This window comes from Punica granatum, chromosome 1 (assembly GCF_007655135.1).
Source record: "Punica granatum isolate Tunisia-2019 chromosome 1, ASM765513v2, whole genome shotgun sequence".
Taxonomy (NCBI): domain Eukaryota; kingdom Viridiplantae; phylum Streptophyta; class Magnoliopsida; order Myrtales; family Lythraceae; genus Punica; species Punica granatum.
The window spans coordinates 27,442,995-27,463,180 of NC_045127.1; the positions used below are offsets into that span (position 1 = coordinate 27,442,995).

General features: G+C 47.2%; 1 protein-coding gene across 1 annotated transcript; it reads right to left on the bottom strand.

Annotated features, from left to right (window-relative positions):
- Window positions 1–5,853: 5,853 nt before the first annotated feature.
- On the bottom strand, window positions 5,854–19,052 carry LOC116204853 (pollen-specific leucine-rich repeat extensin-like protein 1). Its single transcript, XM_031537191.1, has 3 exons — window positions 19,009–19,052; window positions 18,865–18,934; window positions 5,854–6,453 (listed from the first exon to the last, which is right to left on the bottom strand). Exons 1-3 carry the CDS (start codon window positions 19,050–19,052, stop codon window positions 5,854–5,856), a joined length of 714 nt encoding a protein of 237 aa, XP_031393051.1.
- Between the last annotated feature and the right edge of the window lie 1,134 nt (window positions 19,053–20,186).

Below are 20,186 nucleotides of genomic sequence, written 5' to 3' on the forward strand. Positions count from 1 at the left end.
AACCCGACTTCTAACAGTCCCATTCCGCATCCCGGGACTAGGTATAACCATTCTCGACTTAGAGGAGCTAGGACTTTTACATTTTTGTTGTGTTTATGGAGTTACAAGTGGTTTTATGCATGTTTTACTTCCAAGATTTAATTTTTATGCAACTTCCATGCTACATCATGCATGCTTATCATCGTATCACGTGCCAGCATGTCGAGGAAACCATCCTGACCAGGAAAAGCCGAGATACCTCTCGGGTTAACCTCTTGATGAGGTAATCGAGAGCATTGTTGACCTTTTTGGGTCAAGATCAGCCTCTGCCCCGATTTAAATTGTTTCCCGAGTTTTATGCTTTTACAGCATCCATGGAGCCGGTATTGTTTTATCGATTCCATAAATAACTTGTTTGTGCTTGCTTGTATACTTGAATGCATTTTCCAACTCATTGCGATACCGGCCTTTGTTAAATACCTGTCATTTACCATGTTTAATGTTTGAGCATGCAAGAAATAGTCGAAATTGGGTTAAAGAGAACGCTTGAAACCCAAAACGGATCAAGGAAACCCATGGCTATTCTCGAGAGGAAAGAGCCGAGAGTTCTTTGACCTTATTTGGGTTAAGAACGGTCTCTTTACCTCGATGAAATTCATTTCTCAAATTTTATGCAAATTGTAAATTTCAATATCGTTGCAAACCCCACATGCTATTGTCTGTAACTCGCATATTTACTACATTCGGCAATAATTCACAAGCATTAAATCCATCAACAGGTTAATCGGGACGCTCGTATGATTAAACCCATTTCACACTAATAATTTTTGCATGAATCATCAATTAATTGATAACTCGCGTCAATGAGTTGTCAAATGACATTAGTGTCCTTTTCAAAATTCGCATTTCAAAACTCGAAACGCGCAGTCCGATGTAACATGGACGTCTACAGACGCAATGTCCGTTAAGCTTTCAAAGGAAAGCCGAGTGTACAAGGTTTTACATGCGTTTGCTTGTTTAGTATAGGCATTTGCTTGTAAAAACACCCCTAGGTTAATAATCTGTTAACTCACGTAAACTTGGAACCGACAAACAACTTGTCTGCAATCCACATGCTGTTTTGTTACTTTTCTGCTCTTGTTTGTCCATGCGAGTCGAGCTCGACCCATAGGACGCATTGCACTTAGGATTCAATGCCCTAACCCTCGATCACTGGATCCAACGCCCTATTCACTGAGAGCGCATGTTGAATTTCAGTATTTCGGTGTTTCCCTGAATTCACGGCGAGTCTGAGCGGAATAATAACCGAAAGCAAACTAATTGGGATTCGACCATTTGCTATTTGTAATTTGTTGTATTTTGAGAGCATTGTAAGAATTTTATTTTATACATTTATTCTGTAAGAATTTCAGTCGATGAGCGAACGGTCTGAGAGTCGAATTAATCGAATCGGTCTAAGGCTTGCCCAAACAGAAGTAAAATCCAAGATCTCGTGGTTTCGATTCACGCAGGGATTCAACCTCTGTGGTTCGATGAACTGTAACGCGAGATTGTAAACCAATTCCCCGATACACGGATTTACTTCTCTCTCGGCTTCTCCACCGACATCGTTTAATTCACCGAATTTTCGGTGTCAAAACGTGCGAGCCGAGCACAACTTAATCAACGCGGTAAATAATAAAACATGCAAGCCTAGCAAACCAGAGTACCGAAAAGGCATACGGGATATAGGCCCGCACGTAACATGAACCCCCGAACACGGACTTTTCGGTTCCGCACAAATCAATGTCTTAACAACAACTAGGTTTTCTATACCCCTAGACCCCGGGTAACTTATCCACCCTCGAACTTCGGGTCGTAAAATGATAAGTGGCGACTTCTTTTCACGTGTGTCCGTCACGCGTCCTACGGAAGGTGGACACCCTCAAGCCGCGCGATCCAAAAACGCACATGCGGTCCCCGACGAGAGTCCACATTGGAGTCCGAACAAGGGGGGGGCCAACACCGTCGACTGAATTAGGTATGTCTTGATGGTGTCAAAGCCATTCCGACATTCCTCATCCTACTCGATCGCTGCATTCTTACGAAGCAAGCGGATGAGTGGTTGACACTTATCCGTTAGGTTTGCGATGAAGCGCACAATGTAGTACAACCGTCCTAGAAAGCCTTGAACTTCGCAAACCGATGATGGCGGGGGTAACTCTCTGATTGCCTTAACTTTGTCCGGGTCGACCTCGATGCCGCGTTCGCTGACCACGAACCTTAACAGCTTTCCCGACTTGGCGTTGAATGTGCACTTAGCCGGATTGAGTCGGAGCTTGTATTCCCTTAGACGGTCGAAGAGGCGCTTCAAGTTGACGAGGTGATCCTCCCCTTCTTTAGACTTAACAATCATGTCGTCGACGTAGACCTCGATTTCGTTGTGCATCATGTCATGGAATAACGTGACCATGGCCCTCTGATAGGTTGCCCCAGTGTTTTTGAGGCTGAAGAGCATGACCCGATAGCAGAAGGTGCCCCACATCGTGGTGAACGTTGTCTTGATTTTGTCCTCCAAAGCCATCCGGATTTGGTTATACCCGGAGATGCCGTCCATGAAAGAGAACTGAGTGTGGCATGCCGTGTTGTCGACCAGGACGTCGATTTGGTGTAACAGGAAATTGTCTTTGGGACTGGCCTTATTGAGATCTCGGTAGTCGACACAGACTTGAACTCTTCCATCCTTTTTTTCCACCAGCACGATATTTGCAACCCACTCGGATTAGTTGTAGACTTCCGGGAACCCAGCGTTGATCTGTTTAACGACCTCCTCTTTGATGCGGAGGAGGAGACCGGAACGCTGTCGACGTAATTGTTGTCGCTTGGGTGGGAACTTCTCTGTGTCGAGTAAAAGGAAGTGTTTTACTATCGAAGGGTCTAAGCCTGGCATGTCGGCGTAGAACCAAGCAAAGACCTCTTGGTACTCTGTTAGGAAATCGATCATCTGAGCCCGTTGTGTAGGGTCGAGGCCCGTCCCGATCTTCAGAAGCGGGGCTCTTCTTTGGTGCCCACGTTGATCTCTTCCGTTGGCTCGACTGAAGTGAGTTGGCGATCCTCTAGGCGGCGCAAACTCTCTTCTATCTCGGGCACTCGACCGTCCTCGTCAAGCCCTTCTCCGAAGTATATGGGTCCGGGCTCTTTGAGACGTTCTTTGGATGGGTTCGAATCGATACGTCGAAGATTTGGATTCAAGTGGAGCTTGGAAATTTAAATGAATCGTCTTAGAAATTTTGGAGCGCTGCGAGTAAGTGAATAGGAGAAGGAGAGAGTAGACGCGGAAATTCAAAAAATGCATGTAGGGATTTCATTGATAGTATGAATATGAAGCCATAACAAAATCCATCTTCCGTCATGTGGCTTATGGCTATGCCAACACGCGGGAAACATAGTATACATAGATGGCCTTACATGTCGACGATCACAGCCGAATAGCGTGGGATTGCGGTCCAGTTGTCAAGCTATTCATTCTCCTGCGCGAGGCGGATGTGAACCCCTAAAGGAATCTCTTCGGTGACGGTGTACACGACTGGCAGAGCGTCAGACGCATTGTCGAAATCCGAGGAAAGGCCGTCAAGGGTGTCCCCGACGATGCGTGGCGGTCCGGGGAAGAAATGGGAAAGCGGGGGAACTGGGATGCTCCTGTTGATCTTCCCATAGTGTGCAGCAAGGCGGTGGAGATGGTTGCCCCTGCGGGCTTCGACGATCTCGTGGCAGGAGGGGCGGAAGCCAAGTCCCCTCATATTCTTGTATTCTTCGACTTCGATGGTGCGGCTAATCCCCTGTCCACGTGCCCCGAGGCCGGTGCTGGGGACGTAATTGCTCCGCAAGAGAACCTTCCCGATCATGCGGTCCGCGCGAGACAAGCCAACTTTTCCGTAGTCTCGGATAACAGAGATGGTCTCGAACGAGTGGAAAGGGAGGTTCTCGTCATCTCTAATGCTAATGTAAGGGATTGTCGTTTCCTTGTCGATGGCGTAGTCTTCCTCCCCTTTGACTGTGATAAGCTTCTCCTCTACAATGAATTTCAACCTTTGATGTAGAGAGGAGGGGATGGCGCCCGCCGAGTGGATCCAAGGCCTCCCGAGCAGTAGGCAAAAAGCGTTCGGGATGTAGAGCACTTGCAAGGTGACGCTGAATGAGCACGAGACGACATCTATCAGGAGATCGATCTCCCTGTTCACTTCCCTCCGTGAACCATCGAAAGCTTACACCGCCGTTTTGCTCGGGTGGATGCTGTTGAGGTCCACGTTCATCTGCCATTGTCGATCACGACCCGACCAACGACGTAATTTTTGCATTTACAAACGATGTGCAATGCCCGTGAATGCGCCCATCCCTCGGAGGGAAGCTCGTCGTCCGAGAACGAAATGGTGTTGGAGAAGATCGAGTTGACGGTCTCTTCGATCATGTCCGGGGCCGTCTCCTTGGGGACCTGCGCTGCCATCAGGACCCGTAGGAGGGCTTCTCGGTGTGGTTCCGAGCAAAGGAGAAGAGCGAGTAGTGAGACATGGGCCGGAGACTTGGCCATTTGCTTGACCACTTTGTATTCACTCGCTTTGATAATCTTCATGAATGCTTCAGCTTCCTCCTCGGTTACCTTCTTCAGCGGGATTGGCGTAACATCAGGCATTGCCCCGACTACGGTGGCAGGCGCCTTTTCCTTGTTCACGGCTTCCGGATTTTCGTATACCTGACCCGAACGCGTAACGCCCATGACGCTGAACGGGTGCTCGAGACTCCCGTCGTCCTCTCTGTAGGCCCACAGGACCTTGCTGTCCGAGTATGGCTCCTAGGTGGGGATGTCTATAATAAACGGGGTAGGCGAGGCACTAACTTCCGTGATCTCGATCGTGGCTTCCATGGGGATGTACTCGATCACAAAGGGGGAAGGGTCGTCTTGTTCGCTCTCGTCCTCCCCTACGGTGTAGATGCTTATCATATTAATGGAAGGCCCTACGCTCGATCCATGATCAGGGAGGGGATTGGCCTGCACATTCGGGGGTCTGATAGCGTTGAACGAGAGTTTGTTGGCATCAATCATCTCTTGGATCTTCTCTCGTAGTCTCCAACAATTATCGAGGGTATGCCTTGGCGTGCCCTGATGATATTCGCAGTGTTTGCTCTGATCCTGGGTGGTGACCTCTTGTGTCGGCTAAGGAGTTCTCAAAGCTGGGGGGTCTGTACTGCGGGGTTTGAACAGGAGTAGGGGTATAGTGGTGGATAACGGGTTGCGAGGCAGCAAGCTGGAAGTGGAGTCGGTGGGGCCGAGTAATAGATCGATTGAGCGGGAGGTTGAGGTTGATAGTGAGATGCCGGCGGAGTGTAAGTGGGAATAGCAGGCGGTACAGGCTTGAAATTCACCGAATATGGTTGAGGTCCCAGGTGCGCTAGATTAACAGCGTTAACCAAGACCTCTTTCCCCCTTCTTCCGCCGGAAGCGCTCACCTCCGCAAGGGTCTTCTTCGATGACTCCTCTCCTCTTCCTTTCGTCGGGCCTTCGAGTCTCCCAAACTTGATGCCGAGGTCCACTTGTTTCCCGGCCATTATCATTTTCGAGAAAGTGGACTTGTTGCCCATAAGATGCGAGTAATAGGCTCCTTTGAGGGTCCCATGGAACATCCGAATTTGCTACGCCTCGCAAATCGGGGGAAAGTGCTTTGCCGCCTCCAAACGCCAATTTGTGGCGTAGTCTTCGAATTTCTACCCCTCCGTCATTTCCATCGTGCTTAATTTGAGGAAGGGCGGAGGTGTCTCTATGTTGTATTGGTACTACTCAACGAATCTCCTGGATAATTCAGCCCAAGTGGGGATGTCTTCGCCCTAAAGGGACATGAACTAATTCAAGGCCAGTCCCAATAAACTCTCATGGAAAGAGGCGACCACGAACTGCTCGTAATCCCAATAACTGAGCATCTTCGCGGGGTAATGGCGGAGGTGATGTCGCGGGTCTTTGGTCCCATCGTATTTATGGAACTCGGGTACCTTGATCTTGGGGGTCAACTGCATGCCGGGGAAGAGAGATGAGTCCAAGTAGCTCGTACTATGACGAAGATCACTGGCTTGGAAGGCCTTGATGGTCTCCTCCATCTTCTTCATCCTCCTTTCCTGCTCGGTCTCCGCCTCGGGGAAGAAGTGTATTGGTGGGGCAAAGGGGGCCGCGTGGATTGGCATGCCCGGTTTTGGAAAAGTGGTGTTCATGGGAGGTGGAGCTTGGTAGGGGAGGTCGATGTGGGGTTGTAGAGTCGAGAAGGGGAAGGACTCCGTAGTTTGGGCAGAAGCCGGAACAGGGACACTCGGCTTCGGGAAAACTGTCGGTGGGGGAACAATATAAACTGTAGCTGGGGCCGGTACAGATAGAGGAGGTGGCGCGAACGCAATTGGATCCGGCACGGGAATCGTCATAGGTGGGAGTGAAGCGGCCGCTGGAACAGTGGGCTGCAGACAGGAGAAATCAATTAGCTGAACCGCTAGCACATGTGCCTATTGATGAATAGGGGTGGTCAGTTGCGAGGGCGGCGACTTCGCCTTCTGGCGCAAGGGTCAGCGGTGCCCAAGGAGGAGGATCGATCATTGACCCATGCGCGACAGGCGGAGTGGAATTTGAAGATGTGCGGTTCAGACCTCGTAGCAAGGCCATCATTTCGGCCATGTTGGTGGCCATTAGGTCGATAGTACCCTGGAGCGTCACGACATTATCTTCGAGTGCGGCGATGCGAGCAGCGTCGTGGACAAGCAGTGGTGTCTGAATCGTCGGTGGAGGCGGCGTGTATACTGGTGGTGGTGGAAAATATGTCGAGGGTGGCCCCGATTAGGTTGGTACTGTTCTTGCGGCATTCGGTGGCAATGTTGCTCGGGTTGCCGGTGGTTGAGAATGGACCAACACGGGTGGGTTGACCTCTTCGGGAATTCCAGTCTGATTTTCCTATGCCATTCTTATGCGCAGGCAGGTGGGATACTGGTGCGAGGTTGCTGGCAATTAGTACCTAGATTCCGTGAGTGTGTAAGTGTATGTACAATATTGATAATTTCGGGGAAAAGTAAATGCAAAACAATAAAAGAGAGTGTCAGCACCCCATTTTGGCTCATCAATCCAAACAACAGTATCAACAGTAATTCAGGCCACGACTCGAGCAAGAATACAGAAGAAGACTCAACAGAGCAAGAAATCACTATTCATCCTCGAGTCAACAAATTAAGCAGATGACATGTCCATACAACATAAGGATTCCCGCGGTCACCGAAAGGCAACAGAGCGACTAGAGAGCTAAACAATATCCAAAACCGGCATTTTCAGTATACCACATAAACAGTCCTATTTTCCGATAGCTCGCTCGATCATCAGAAGATAGCCAATATTGGACTCCAAAAATCCACTCCAATGCCAAACAGATGAAAAGTGCCCCCAAAGGCATTTTGCAAATCATTTGCTCTATACAGAACAACTTTCTGTATACAGACAACTTTTCAGTGGAAGTTCAAAAATGCCGGTTTCTCGGAGAATAGTTAATTCCAAATATCAGATGCGGCCATGCCCCACAATCATACAAAGCATGAGCAGTGCTTCAGATTGTCTTTTGGAAGCCATACAAACACCCTGAATGACTTCCGAGCGACAAAACGGGCATACCCCTCTTCGGAAGAGCATAACCAGAGACTGGTCTGATGGAATTACAGCAAACGAAGTTCACACTACATTGCCCCGAAAACTCCATCGAACATTCGCAATTGGGTAAAACAGACAGCAAAACCCTTCACGGTTTCCCAAGTAACCTCCGAGGAGCACAAAATGACCAACGTGAGATGCAGACACAAGATATGCTATCAGAAGCGGACAACTTTGCTCTGGTCACTTGCAATGAGCAAAACCGGCTTCCGAGCCTCGTACGCACCCGAAGCATTCTTCCATGAAAAATGCCAATCTTGGGCTCGAATAAATCGTTTTCTCGCGCACAATGACAATTCGACGTTCAATTTGAACCACGAACTTCGAATGCGCGACCAATCGAGACCCGATCTTTCTCCCGGTTTCTCCTCACGGGGTGTGGGACCCACGGGCTGCCCAAGGGCAGCCGCCCCTTTGCCCCAACAATTTCGGCATCATCCTCTCCCTCTCATGCACTCTAAGCCCAAAATATCTTTAGTCTTTCTATTCAACACTCAAGCCATCAACTCCATCTCCATCAATGCATTTGACTCTTCCTCATCAATGCAAGGGAAGAAGTCTTCATCCCTATCTTGATTAAGAAATTCGGATTCCACTAATCCATGGCCCTAATTGCACTTTTCTTCAATAATCTTGCACTTAAGCTTTCCTATATATTGTCCAAATGTCATTAACTTCTCCTCTTGCACACTCACTCCAAGCTTTCTCCTTCAAGAAATCCTCTCAAACTCCATAGCCAAGAACACTCAAGAACCAGCAAGTTTTAGCACTTAGAAAGAAAAGAGAAGAAAACCGAAAAAAAATCCAAAGAGAGCCTTGCGTTCTTAAGTCGGAAGCCGGTGTTCATCATCCCGACTTAACTTCAAAAATTCTCAAACTCCATATCCCACTCATTTTGGACCCATGGAGTTCATTGGTGAATTTGGTTTTTCCATTTGAAGTCTTTAAATTATTGTTTCAAGTCATTTAGTGCATCTTGGGTGAAGAATCGTCACTCTCGGGTGAACAGTGCCAGCCGTGCGCCAGCCCGAGCGCCCGCGCACGCTCCGTGCGCCCGCGCGCACACCCGCACGCCCGCGTGCCTGCCCGCTCGCACACCCACACGCCCGCGCGCCTGCTCGAGCGCCTGATGCCTCCTGTGCCCTCCAGTCGCACGCCCCGTGCGCCTAGCTCCCCGAACGTGCATGCCCTTGCACCCGAGCATTCTTCCAAGCGTTCCACCGAGTCACCCGACTCTCGAACACTTCCACGACTCTTTCCTTGTATCCCAAGGCAAGGTATAACATTCTCGACTTAGAGAAGTTAGAACCTTTTACGTTATTTGCATGGCTATGGAGTATTATGGTGTTTTATGCATGTTTAACTTGCAAGATGTAATTTTTATGCATTTTCATGTTATGTTATGCATGTTTACTGCCTTATAACTTGCTAGCATGTTGGAAAATGGTTTGGATCGTCGTACGGAAGACCATCCCGACCCGAAAATGGCAAGCAAGCTCTCGGTCAAGTCTCTAAATGAGATGGCCGAGACTTAAGTTGCTCTTTTCGGGTTAAGATTGGTCTCCTTAGCTAGATCCAAGTTAGTTTCCAAGTTTATTTTTTTGTTCTTGCATGCATGAAGCCGATATTATTTTATCGATTCCTTAAATAACTTGTTGGTGAATGTTTGCATGTTTAAATGAGTTAATCAAATCATGGTAATATCGGATTTTGTCAAAAACGTGTTATTCATCGTGTTTGATGTTTGAGCATGCGAAAAATAATTAAACCAAGGCAAGGAAATCATTTGTGATTTGAATTGAGCCATGAGAGTATTCAGCCATCTTTGACAAGGTGAAGCCGAGGGCTTCTTGGCCTTTTTTGGATCAAGAATGATTTCCTCATCTCGAGTTTAATTCGTTTCTCGGATTGTATAAAATTGTAATTTCGATGTCTCCACGATTCCCATGTTAAAACATCGTTTAAAACCATTTTTTAAACAAACATGCATGGGTTTGTGTATCGAGGAATCATTCGGATCCATTCGGTTATAAGGGTATTATTGGTTATTTAACCGAATTATCCTTGATCATTATGGATTCATTTTGGTCGTCGAATCACAAATCGTTTTCATAATTAATGCATTCGGCAATAACCTTAAACATTAATTCCACGAACGGGTTAATCGGGACGTTCACACGGTTAATTCATTCAATTTAAACAACTTTACACGAATTGGACATTAATTTGTAACTCTCGTTGACGAATTACAAAACGGTATTAACGCCCTTTTCAAAACCCTCATACTTTCAAATCCGTATTGTGTTGTTTTCCTTTTCTGAAAAACAAACTTTCAAATCAAGGGCAAGAACATCATTTTGTGATTTGCCGTCATCTTAGCATCGTTTAAGATGTCAGTTGGGTATTCTGCATCAAAATTACAAGAACCTGACTAATCATTTCACTCGACTTAACCAAATGCTAGAAAATGGCTAGGTGGAACTCTAGGTTCCAAATCTAGAGTCAAAACACGAGTTGGGTTAATTCAGTGGTAATTCAGTGTCACAACACCGAATCACTGTAAAAACAATCCACACACACGAAACTTGACTACGGACACTCGATATGTCAGGTTCTCAAACCAAAGCCGAATGCAAAAATGTTATGCATGATTCTTTGCTTAGCATATGGCATTTGCTTGCAAAAACACCCCTGGGTTAATAAACTTGCTAATCCACGTACATTCGGTGAATACAAACACATTGTCTGTTATTTACCTGTTGCTTGTTATCTTTCTGCACCTGTTTGCCATGCGGATCGAGCTTGATCCTTAGGCCAAACAATATTAGGGTTCAACGCCCTAATCATCAATCACGGGGTCCAACGCCCTAAACATCACTCATGGGGTTCAATCCCCTATTCACTGAGAGCCCACTGAATTGCATTTTCGGTTATTTCCCAAACTCACAGTGAGTCGAGAGGAATATTAACCGAAAGCGAACTGAATGGGGTTCAATCATTTGTAATTTGTAATTTATTGTATTTATTCTGAGAGCACATTGTAAGGAGTTATTTGTAAATTTGTTATTGTAAGAATCTCATTCAGTGAGCAAACGGTTCGAGAGTAGAATTAATCGAAATCGATTCAACGTTTGCTCATAGGAAAGTAAACCTCAAAGTTCGTGGTTTCGGTTCACGCAGGGAGTCAACCGTTATGGTTCGATGAACTGTAACGAAAGATAGCGAACCTATTCCCCGACATACAGGCTTACTTTTCTCTCGGCTTCTCAATCGACATCGTTTAATTCACCGAATTTACGGTGTCAAAACGTGTGAGTCGAGTGCCCCCTAATTCATGCGGTAAATAAAATAAAAATGCAAGCCTAGCAAACCAGAGTACCAAAAGGGCGTGCGGGATATAGGCCCACATGTAACATAAACCCCCGAACATGGACTTTTCGGTTCCGCACAGACCATTGCCTTAACAACAACTAGGTGTTCCATACCCCTAGACCCCGAGTAACTTATCCGCCATCGACCTTCGGGTCGTAAAATGATAAGTGGCGACTCCTTCTCTCACGCATGTCCGTCACGCATCCCCAAGGGAAGGTGGACACTCCCAAGCCGCGCGATCCAAAAGCGCGCATGCGGGCCCCGACGAGAGTCCACATTCGGGTCCGTACAGAGAGAGATGTATGAGATGCATGAGTTTTAAACACTAATGCCATTACGTGAGTTTGATCTTGAGTTTCATGGTTTGCAAAAGTAGTACATTTAAAAGAAAGGAACATAAACATAAAACCAACATCCCGTTACGCTCGGTCTAGCTTGCTATCTCCCGGTCTAGGTTCGCGGCCTTCCCGCGCGTCTGAGCTAACTCCCTCTGGAGCTCTCTGTAGTTTGCAACCTCTGAGCGAGCGTCCATGAGCTCGCCGCGGAGCCCATCTCGCTCCTCCCTAATGGATTGTAGTTCCGCACGCATGGCCACCTGGGCGAAGCACTTGGCTTCCAGAGTGACTGCAAGGGGGGTTCGCGGAATCGGAACCGTTTGGGTCCGGCGCACGGGTATCGAGTCCGACGAGTAGAACTGAGCCACATATGCTGAAGTGGCGGAGAACGCCCGCTCTTCGTCAGTAGGGTGCTCGGGGAAGTAAAGTTCCTGTGTGATGCGTGTTTCCCACAGTCGGCGAAACTCTCGAACTCGTAGAAACCTATCCGGTGCGAAGGATGCTGAATCGGCCCACTGGAATCAAAAAGGTAGACGGTCCGCTTCGGCGGGAATGTCTTGCAGACCACCGAGCTGCCTGATCGCTCGATTAGGGAAGACAAGTGTGCTTCCCAAGTGACTGAGGAGGGGAATTCCTATGATCTCGGGGCATCCCATAATCATAGGGCCACCGGGGTTCCAGCGTGCGGCCCACAAAAACTGTGTGGGTGTGAGTTCCTCTAGGAAATGTCTCCATTCTGAGAAGTTGCGCTCGGGTAGTCGGAAAGCCGGAATCAGTCGCTCAATCAAAGAGCGCTCATCGGTGAGGTATGAGAATGGATGCGATGAGCAGAACGGTCGGATATGCGGGAGGAGCCAAATCTGCAGGAGGTACGGGAATTCTCTCATCATGCCGCGCCGAACCTCTCAACCATAGTCAAGAGACCGAACAGTCTCGGCTAGCAAAGCCTCAACGTAACTATGGCCTCCTACCGCCTGGAGGACGACTTGGGCGACTGCCCCATCTATATGAGGTTTGGGGAATGCGGAAACAAGAGAGTGCCGAAGATCAACAGAAAAAACCCATGGCAGGCACCGCGTTGGTAGGATTCTGCTTCGGCATGTAGTGCGTGAAGGTGTGTCTAGTTCAGGAGCCATGTGATTCTCATACCGTGATCCCACCCATCTTGAAGTTCGCATTAGACCTCTTGAGTTAACAAGCCTAAGAGAGCTGAGAGTTGGCTCCGAATTAGAGCGAATGGGTTAGGTGCTAGGATTCCTCATGTAGTAGGCATGGGCCTCTGAATGAGCGCCGCATACTCTTCAACTGTAGGAGTCAGCTCAGTCCCTTGGAAGTTGAACACCGCGTGTTAGGGGTTCTAAAATTCGACGGCAATTCTTAAGAAAATCCAGTCAACGGGGCATTCGACGAGCCTCACCAAGTCCCCTATGATGAGTTGGATGAAGGCGCGATCAACTGGGCGGAACATTCTCCGGATGCGTATGATCTTTCAACCCGGGGGTGTGAATGATTCGAGCCTGAGACTAGGAGCCGAACGATCCATTCTTACCTAAATGGAGGAAACGTTGGTTCAATGTTTAAAATCGAACCAATGTAATGTCCTAAGTTGTTTTTGAAAATATGTATGCGGTGCGGAAAGATAGATTATAACTGTATCTGTTACAATGTACATCGCTCTTCATGAAGAAAAAAAACAACAAAAGGCCTATCCTAAAAAAGATTATGGGCCGACTCAAGGACTCGACTTTTTGGGTCGGTTATCGGCATGAAGGTTAAATTGGTCCAGCATGACGTTCCCTGTCTATGCATGGTTTCGGTTCTACTGAGATAACCACTAACTATGGATAGGGGTTCCCGGTACAAGGGTGTGAATTCCTTGAAACCGAGTGAGGATCTTTGGGGGCCGGTTCAGTAGCATAGCCGACTCGATCCATTCCCTTACTCGTAACCTCTGACTAACCTAGCTTCCTATTTTGGCGTCCGTGGGATTTCAGACGAGGTACCTAGAAACCCGCTAAATGATGCGAAATGCATGCACGTATGTAAATGTTGGAATAAAATGCGGAATTTAAATGAAAGCGGTAAATAACGCGGTAAGCACGCAAGCAAATGGTCGGATCGAGCCCGAACCCTCTAAGTATCCCCAGTGGAGTCACCAAGCTATGCACACCCGAATTTTAATCTTGTAGCGGTGCGCATGCGCGTGCCTATGCAACGCGACTTGAAAGTGTCCACCTCTCGAGGACGCGAGACGAACACACGTAAGAAGGAATCGCCACTTACCGTTTACGACTCGAAGGTCGAGGGCCGTTGAGTCGCCCGGGTCTAGGGGTATGAGATACACCTAGTATGCTAAGGCAATGGTTTGTATAGAACCGGAAATTCCGAATTCGGAGGTTCTATTACGTGCGGGCCTATATCCCGCACACCCTTTCGGTACTCTAGATTGCTAGGCTCGCCATTTTTTATTTATTTACTGCTTGCTTTTAGGGTTACACTTGACTCGTCCGTTTTGACACTGTAAATTCGATGGATCGATCAATTCGAGTCAAGAATTCAAGAGAGAAGTAAGTCCACACATCGCGGAATCGGTTTGCTATCCTCGCTACGATTCGTCGGACCATGGTGGTCGATTCCCTGTGCGAACTGAAGCCAGGAAGCGTTGAATCTACTCGTCTTTCGGAAAAGTGAATCGATTGGATCGGTCCTATGCTTGGACCTCTCGCTCGCCGATCGGGGATTCTTACAAATGAGTGAACATATAAATAAATGTCCTCATAATGTGTACTCTCGAATAATTACAAAATACAACAAATGCAATAAATGGATCTCGATCGGCTCCCATTGAGTCAATATTTCGCTCGGCTCGCCGTGAGATTTTGAATGGCTGATAAATAAATTAAGGCAACACGGGCTCAAGGAGCCGGGGGTCGGGTCCGACTGGACCGACGGACAGTAAAAGAGTCGATTGACTCTCAACATGGCCGTGAGAACGGTTGAGCTCCCGGGCGATTGTCAAGCTACGATTCACGCACCCAATCCGAGTCGTCTTCCGTTTAGACACTACTCGGAGTAAAGCGGTGACTCAAGACTAGACCCCATTCCGCACGCGGGTTGCACGCGCTCGGTGTACATGGGGGGCATTGGACCCCATGATCGATGATTTGGGGCGTTGGACCCTGTGAAATATGTAACCTATGGGTTCGGACCCGAGCGGCAACAAATCAACAAATAAAAGCAGAAAACATAAGAAAACAGGTAAAAACTGATATAAACAGATAAAAACAGACAAATAACTGATAAACAGACAAATTATGTATTAGGCCGAATTTACGTGATTTAATCGATTATTAACCGATGCTAATTGGCAAACAATTCATCTAACCTAGGCAAGTAGAAGAACATGCTAGGATGCGGTGCTAGGCCGACTATGCGTGTGTGAATTGATTTTAAAACTTTGTTCTGTAAATGACACTACAGTTTCACTGAATATGCCAAACTTGTGTTTTGACTCTAGATTTGGAACTTAGAGTTCCGCCTAACCATTGTCTATTGCTTAATTAGGTCAAATGAATAATTAATTCGGTATTATGTGTTTTGTAACAGAAATAACAACGCTAACTACCGGATCTACGGTAAGACGATAGAAACATCGAAAGTGGATGGAATGGGCCATGCGAATGAAACTTGCACCCGAACGGATTGCCCCCTTTTACCCATAGATCGAGGTGTTTCGATCTCCTTAACGCCTAGGATATCGGCAAATCACGAAATGATGGTTATGCCCTTGGACGATAAAACATGTGAAGTGCGCGTGTAAAAATTGAGATCGCATGACACGAAGAGGTCTAAAGAGGACTCGCATACTTCGACTTGAGTCGCCTCAAATTGGGCCCAGATTCGAGTCATACCACGCGATGCTCCCTAGACACTAATTCTATTCGTGTTACGCACCTCAATGCTTCGAGATTGTGGATTTTAAAAGGGCATTTCAACCATTTAGTGATCCATCGATGCGTTTACAAATTGATAGCCGGTTGACGCAATATATTTAAGCCGAATGATTTAATTAACCTAATGATACGTCCCATTTCCCGTTTGTGGAGTGGTTTAATAATTGAGGTCTCGAACCTCATTTGTTATGGATTAATGAGATGGTTGTTCGAAATTAATGCGCCTACCATACAAACTAACGTGAAACTATTGATTAAACAAAAAAGTAATTGCAATCAATTCCAATAATCAAACATTAAAGCGATAGGAGAGGCCACACCCGACCCAAGGGAGGTCAAAGAGCATTCGGCCACTCTCTAAGGAGGAGGGCCGAGAATCCCCTTGACTCGACTTGGGTCATGGATGGCCTCTTATGTCGGTTTTAGCCATTTCTTGCACACATAGGTCATCAAGCATGACAATGACACACGTTTTTATAAAGTCGATGCCAACATGGTCTTAAATACGCAAACAAGCACATAATGCAAACACAAACATTGTATTTAAAGAAATCGATAAAATGGCATCGACTCATATAATGACAATATATGAAGACGCGGGAACCAATTTATTTCGAAGTGAGAGAGATCTTCTTGAATCTGTGTGATTCAAGGGAACTCTCGACCACCTCCCATGAGGAATGGCCGTGAGTTCCTATGGTTCAAACGGATCAAGATGATCTCTCCTACCACGATCTTAATCCTTTCCCGTCATTTTAACATATTACCTGCGATTAATGAATGTAAAAATATGGGAACCAACTAATTTCGGGGGAGAAGAGGCCACCTTAGCCTTGGATGAACCAAGGAAACTCACGGGTCCCTACCTTGGGACTTTGCCGTGAGCTTCCATGGTTCGACCGTGCTATGACGGTCTATCCCACCTCGATTTTGGTCATTTCCCATCATGATATATGCATTCCTATGGCATGTGAACGTGAAAAATGATATAAAATTGCACGAAATTGCATGGGATTGCATGGAATCATATAAAAATCGGAACTTGCATGCAACGTACTCATTAACCACCTTATCTTCCCACAACAACCAAGGATCAAAGACCTAACTTCTCTAAGTCGTAGAGGAGTTATTCCTAGCCTCGTAATGCAAGGAAATAGTTGGAGAAGTGGCTTAGAGAGTCGGAAGACTCGGCTGGACGACAAGGGCAGTAGGTACCCGAGAAGGAGCAACAACGGCAGTTGGGGAACAATGGGGTCGGCCCGATGGCTCTGACCATAGCACCAAGCAAGCTCGAGCTCCTTCAACTCCTAAGAGACTGCTCTTGATGTTCGAGATCAGCTCATAACGTGCACAAACTCGAAGAGACCGTAAATCCAAGAAGAAACTGTGAGATAAAACTGAAAAACTCGAAGAGAAGAAAAAGAGGAAAGTATGGTCTTGCACAGTGAGGTGGCTCTCGGACCGTGACCACCTCTTCACGGGGGAGAGTGAGGGTTGTTAGGGACCCTTAGAACGTGATGCCACGACTCGCCTAAGTCGTGGGAAGGAATGGCACGTCTAGGACCCGAGATGGACCCAAGAGGGGCGATTCTTCACTGTTTTGGTTGCATACTGGAACGATGTGTTGGAGGCCTTGAATGCTAAAATTAAGTTCGGAAATGGGTTTAGAAGGTCGAAAACATGGGGGGTTAGAGATTTGGTTAAGTTTGGTTCGGGTTGAGGGGCGGTCGCCGGAAAACGGTTGAGTTTTCGGGCAATTTTGCCTTGGCTTTGGGCTAGGGGGTGGCTGGACGAATTCCAGAATTGGGAGGAGTTTGAGAGGACTTGGGGGGATTTCTTAGAGTGAGAAAACTAGTGAGAGGATGGATGGTAGAGTTTAAGGTTAATGATGCAAGAGAACTTATAGGAGGCTCTAATGATGCAATTAAGCAAAGTTAAGTGGGGTTAAGGGGAGCTTAAGTAGCTACTGAAATTTGAAGAGGATTAGGGAGGGGAAATGTCAAGGTAGAGTGTGGGGGAAATTAGGGAAAAGTGGATGGGAGGTGATGGATGGGAGATATGTGTTAGAGATATTTGAATTGTGTGGATGGGGGAGCTTGGAAGGGTTGCGTCACCAAATTTGGAGAGGTGAACCGTGGCTGCTGCGATTGAGTCGTGGCTGCTGTGACTTGCAAGCTTGGCTTGGCTAAGCCGTGGGTCCCACTTGGCTAAGAAGAAAGCTGGAGGAAGCTCGAGGCCCAATCGGTCGAGCGTTCGATTTCCGTAGTTCGCTTGAACAACGAAATATTAATGCATGTGCAAATACGGTTTTAATGAGTATAATATTGACATGCTTTGTGTAAGTGAATGCTCGGGCGTCCCGGGGACTCGAAAGCCGATTTCACTCCGTTTGGATGATTGGAGTGAAGTTGTCCTTTTCTGTCGCCTGTTCGCGCCTTTGCATGCTGTATTCTTTGTATTGGCATGTTTTTCGCATTAGGTAGAACGGTTGACTCTCGTTGGCCTTGGGTGAAGACCGATAACCGGAGATATCCTAGGAATCCGCGAATGGGGCTCTTTTAGTGCTTCCCGAGTGTTCTCATGTGTTTGGAGACTACTGTGATCTCTGTTTGTCAAAAACAAGTCCCGAAGATTTGCCGGGAGACGTTCGTGACCATTAAACGTCACTCGGGAAACCAATATGATTTGCTTGGTCCTAGCCGAATTGATTTCCTAGCCCTTGGGGGTTGTTGGGAGTAGGTGGTGCAAAGTTCAGACATCAATATTTCCCTGAATGAGCTCTGAGCGCAAGATTCCTTATGAAAGGGGCTTTTTCTTTTCCACTGGAACGATGCTCGGGAAACTTAAATAACTTGTGTAGTGTGAACAAAGTTTATTTCCCTGGCCCTTGAGGTCCTTGGGATTGATTGGCGCAGATTCTGTGCACTGACGATTCGTTAAAAAGGTCTCCGGCTATGTTTTTGTGTAGAAAGGGACTCTTTTTTCTGGTCGGGACCTACTCGGGAGATCATGATGAGTTCTGAAAAATATTCTAAAACCTGTTCCCTGGTCCTGGTGACCCTTAGGTGTGTGCATGCCTGTTTTCGGGTGCCATTTATCTGTTTGTGGATCGGGCGTCTCGGGAGCCTCGTCAGGAAGGCGTCTACAAAAGTTCGGGAGTGCCCCGGCTTAAGTAGGAGACTTCTGAAATGTGCTCAGAGGTGCCATTAGTCATTTTGGTACCGTGCCTGAGATAGAGGAGAGTTTGCACCGTCTCGAAAACTACCAACTCACCTTAGTCGAGCCAACCGAAGAGATCAACATAGGCACTGCAGAAGAACCACGCACCCTCAGGATCGGGATGGGTCTTGAACCTGCACAAAGATCCCGGATGATCAATTTCTTGACAGAGTATCAAGAGGTCTTTGCTTGGTCTTATGCCGACATGCCAAGCTTAGACCCTTCAATCGTAAAGCATTTCCTCTCACTCGATACTGAAAGATTTCCGCGCAAACGCCAACACTTACGGAGTCAACGAGCCGACCTCCTTCTCCGCATTAAGGAGGAGGTCATCAAGCTGGTAGATGTAGAATTCTTGGAGGTATGCAATTACTCTGAATGGGTAACGAACATTGTACCAGTGGAAAAGAAGAACGGCAAAGTTAGAGTCTGCATCGACTACCGATACCTCAACAGCGCCAGTCCTAAAGATAACTTCCCGCTGCCCCACATCGACGTCTTGGTGGACAATACAGCGCGTCACACACAATTCTCCTTCATGGACGGCTTCTCTGGATACAATCAGATTTAGATGGCCGAGGAGAATAAGATCAAAACAACGTTCATCATCATGTGGGGGACATTCTGTTACAAAGTCATGCCCTTCGGTCTAAAAAATGCCGGGGTAATTTATCAGCGGGCGATGGTCACTCTCTTTCATGACATGATGCATAAAGAGATAGAGGTCTACGTCGATGACATGATTGCGAAGTTCAAAGAAGGTGAAGATCATCTGGTCAACCTCAAACGACTATTCGATCATCTACAAGCTCCGACTCAACCCGGCAAAGTGCACCTTTGGTGTCAAGTCAGGGAAACTGTTAGGGTTTGTAGTTAGTCAAAAGGGCATTGAGGTCGACCCCGACAAGATCAAGCAGTCATGGAACTGCCCCCTCCATCAACAGTGCACGAAATAAGGAGCTTCTTAGGACGGTTGAATTACATTGCGCGTTTCATTGCAAATTTGACAGACAAATGCCAACCGCTCTTCTGCCTGCTTCGCAAAAATGCAGCGGTCGAATGGAATGACGACTGTTAGAAAGCCTTTGATATAGTCAAGGCATATCTAGTTCAGCCGCAGGTGTTGGTCCCACCTTCATCGGACGTCCTCTCATCCTGTACCTAACAGTACGCCGACAATCCATCGGATACATGTTAGGGCAAAAGGACGATTCCTCTCACGCAGAGCGAGCAATTTATTATATAAGAAAAATGTTCACTGAAGGGGAGTCCAACTACCCTAAGATAGAGAAAATGTGTTGCGCACTTGTGTGGGTCATGCAAAGACTCCGGCAATACACTCTCTACCACACTGTTCGCCTACTATCAAAGACAGATCCTTTGAAGTATCTGCTCGGCAGTCCATCCTCCATGAGGAACATAGCAAAATGGCGTTGCCAACTGATGGAGTACGACATCGAGTATGTGTTGCGCACATCAGTGAAGGGCCAAGCAATTGCAGATCATCTAGTAGAGTTCTCGATCGATGATGACACACTGATCAACTCGAACTTTCCAGACGAAGGGATCCTCCAAGTGAGTGATGAGAAGGAGACTCCAGGATGGAAGATGTACTTTGACGGCGCA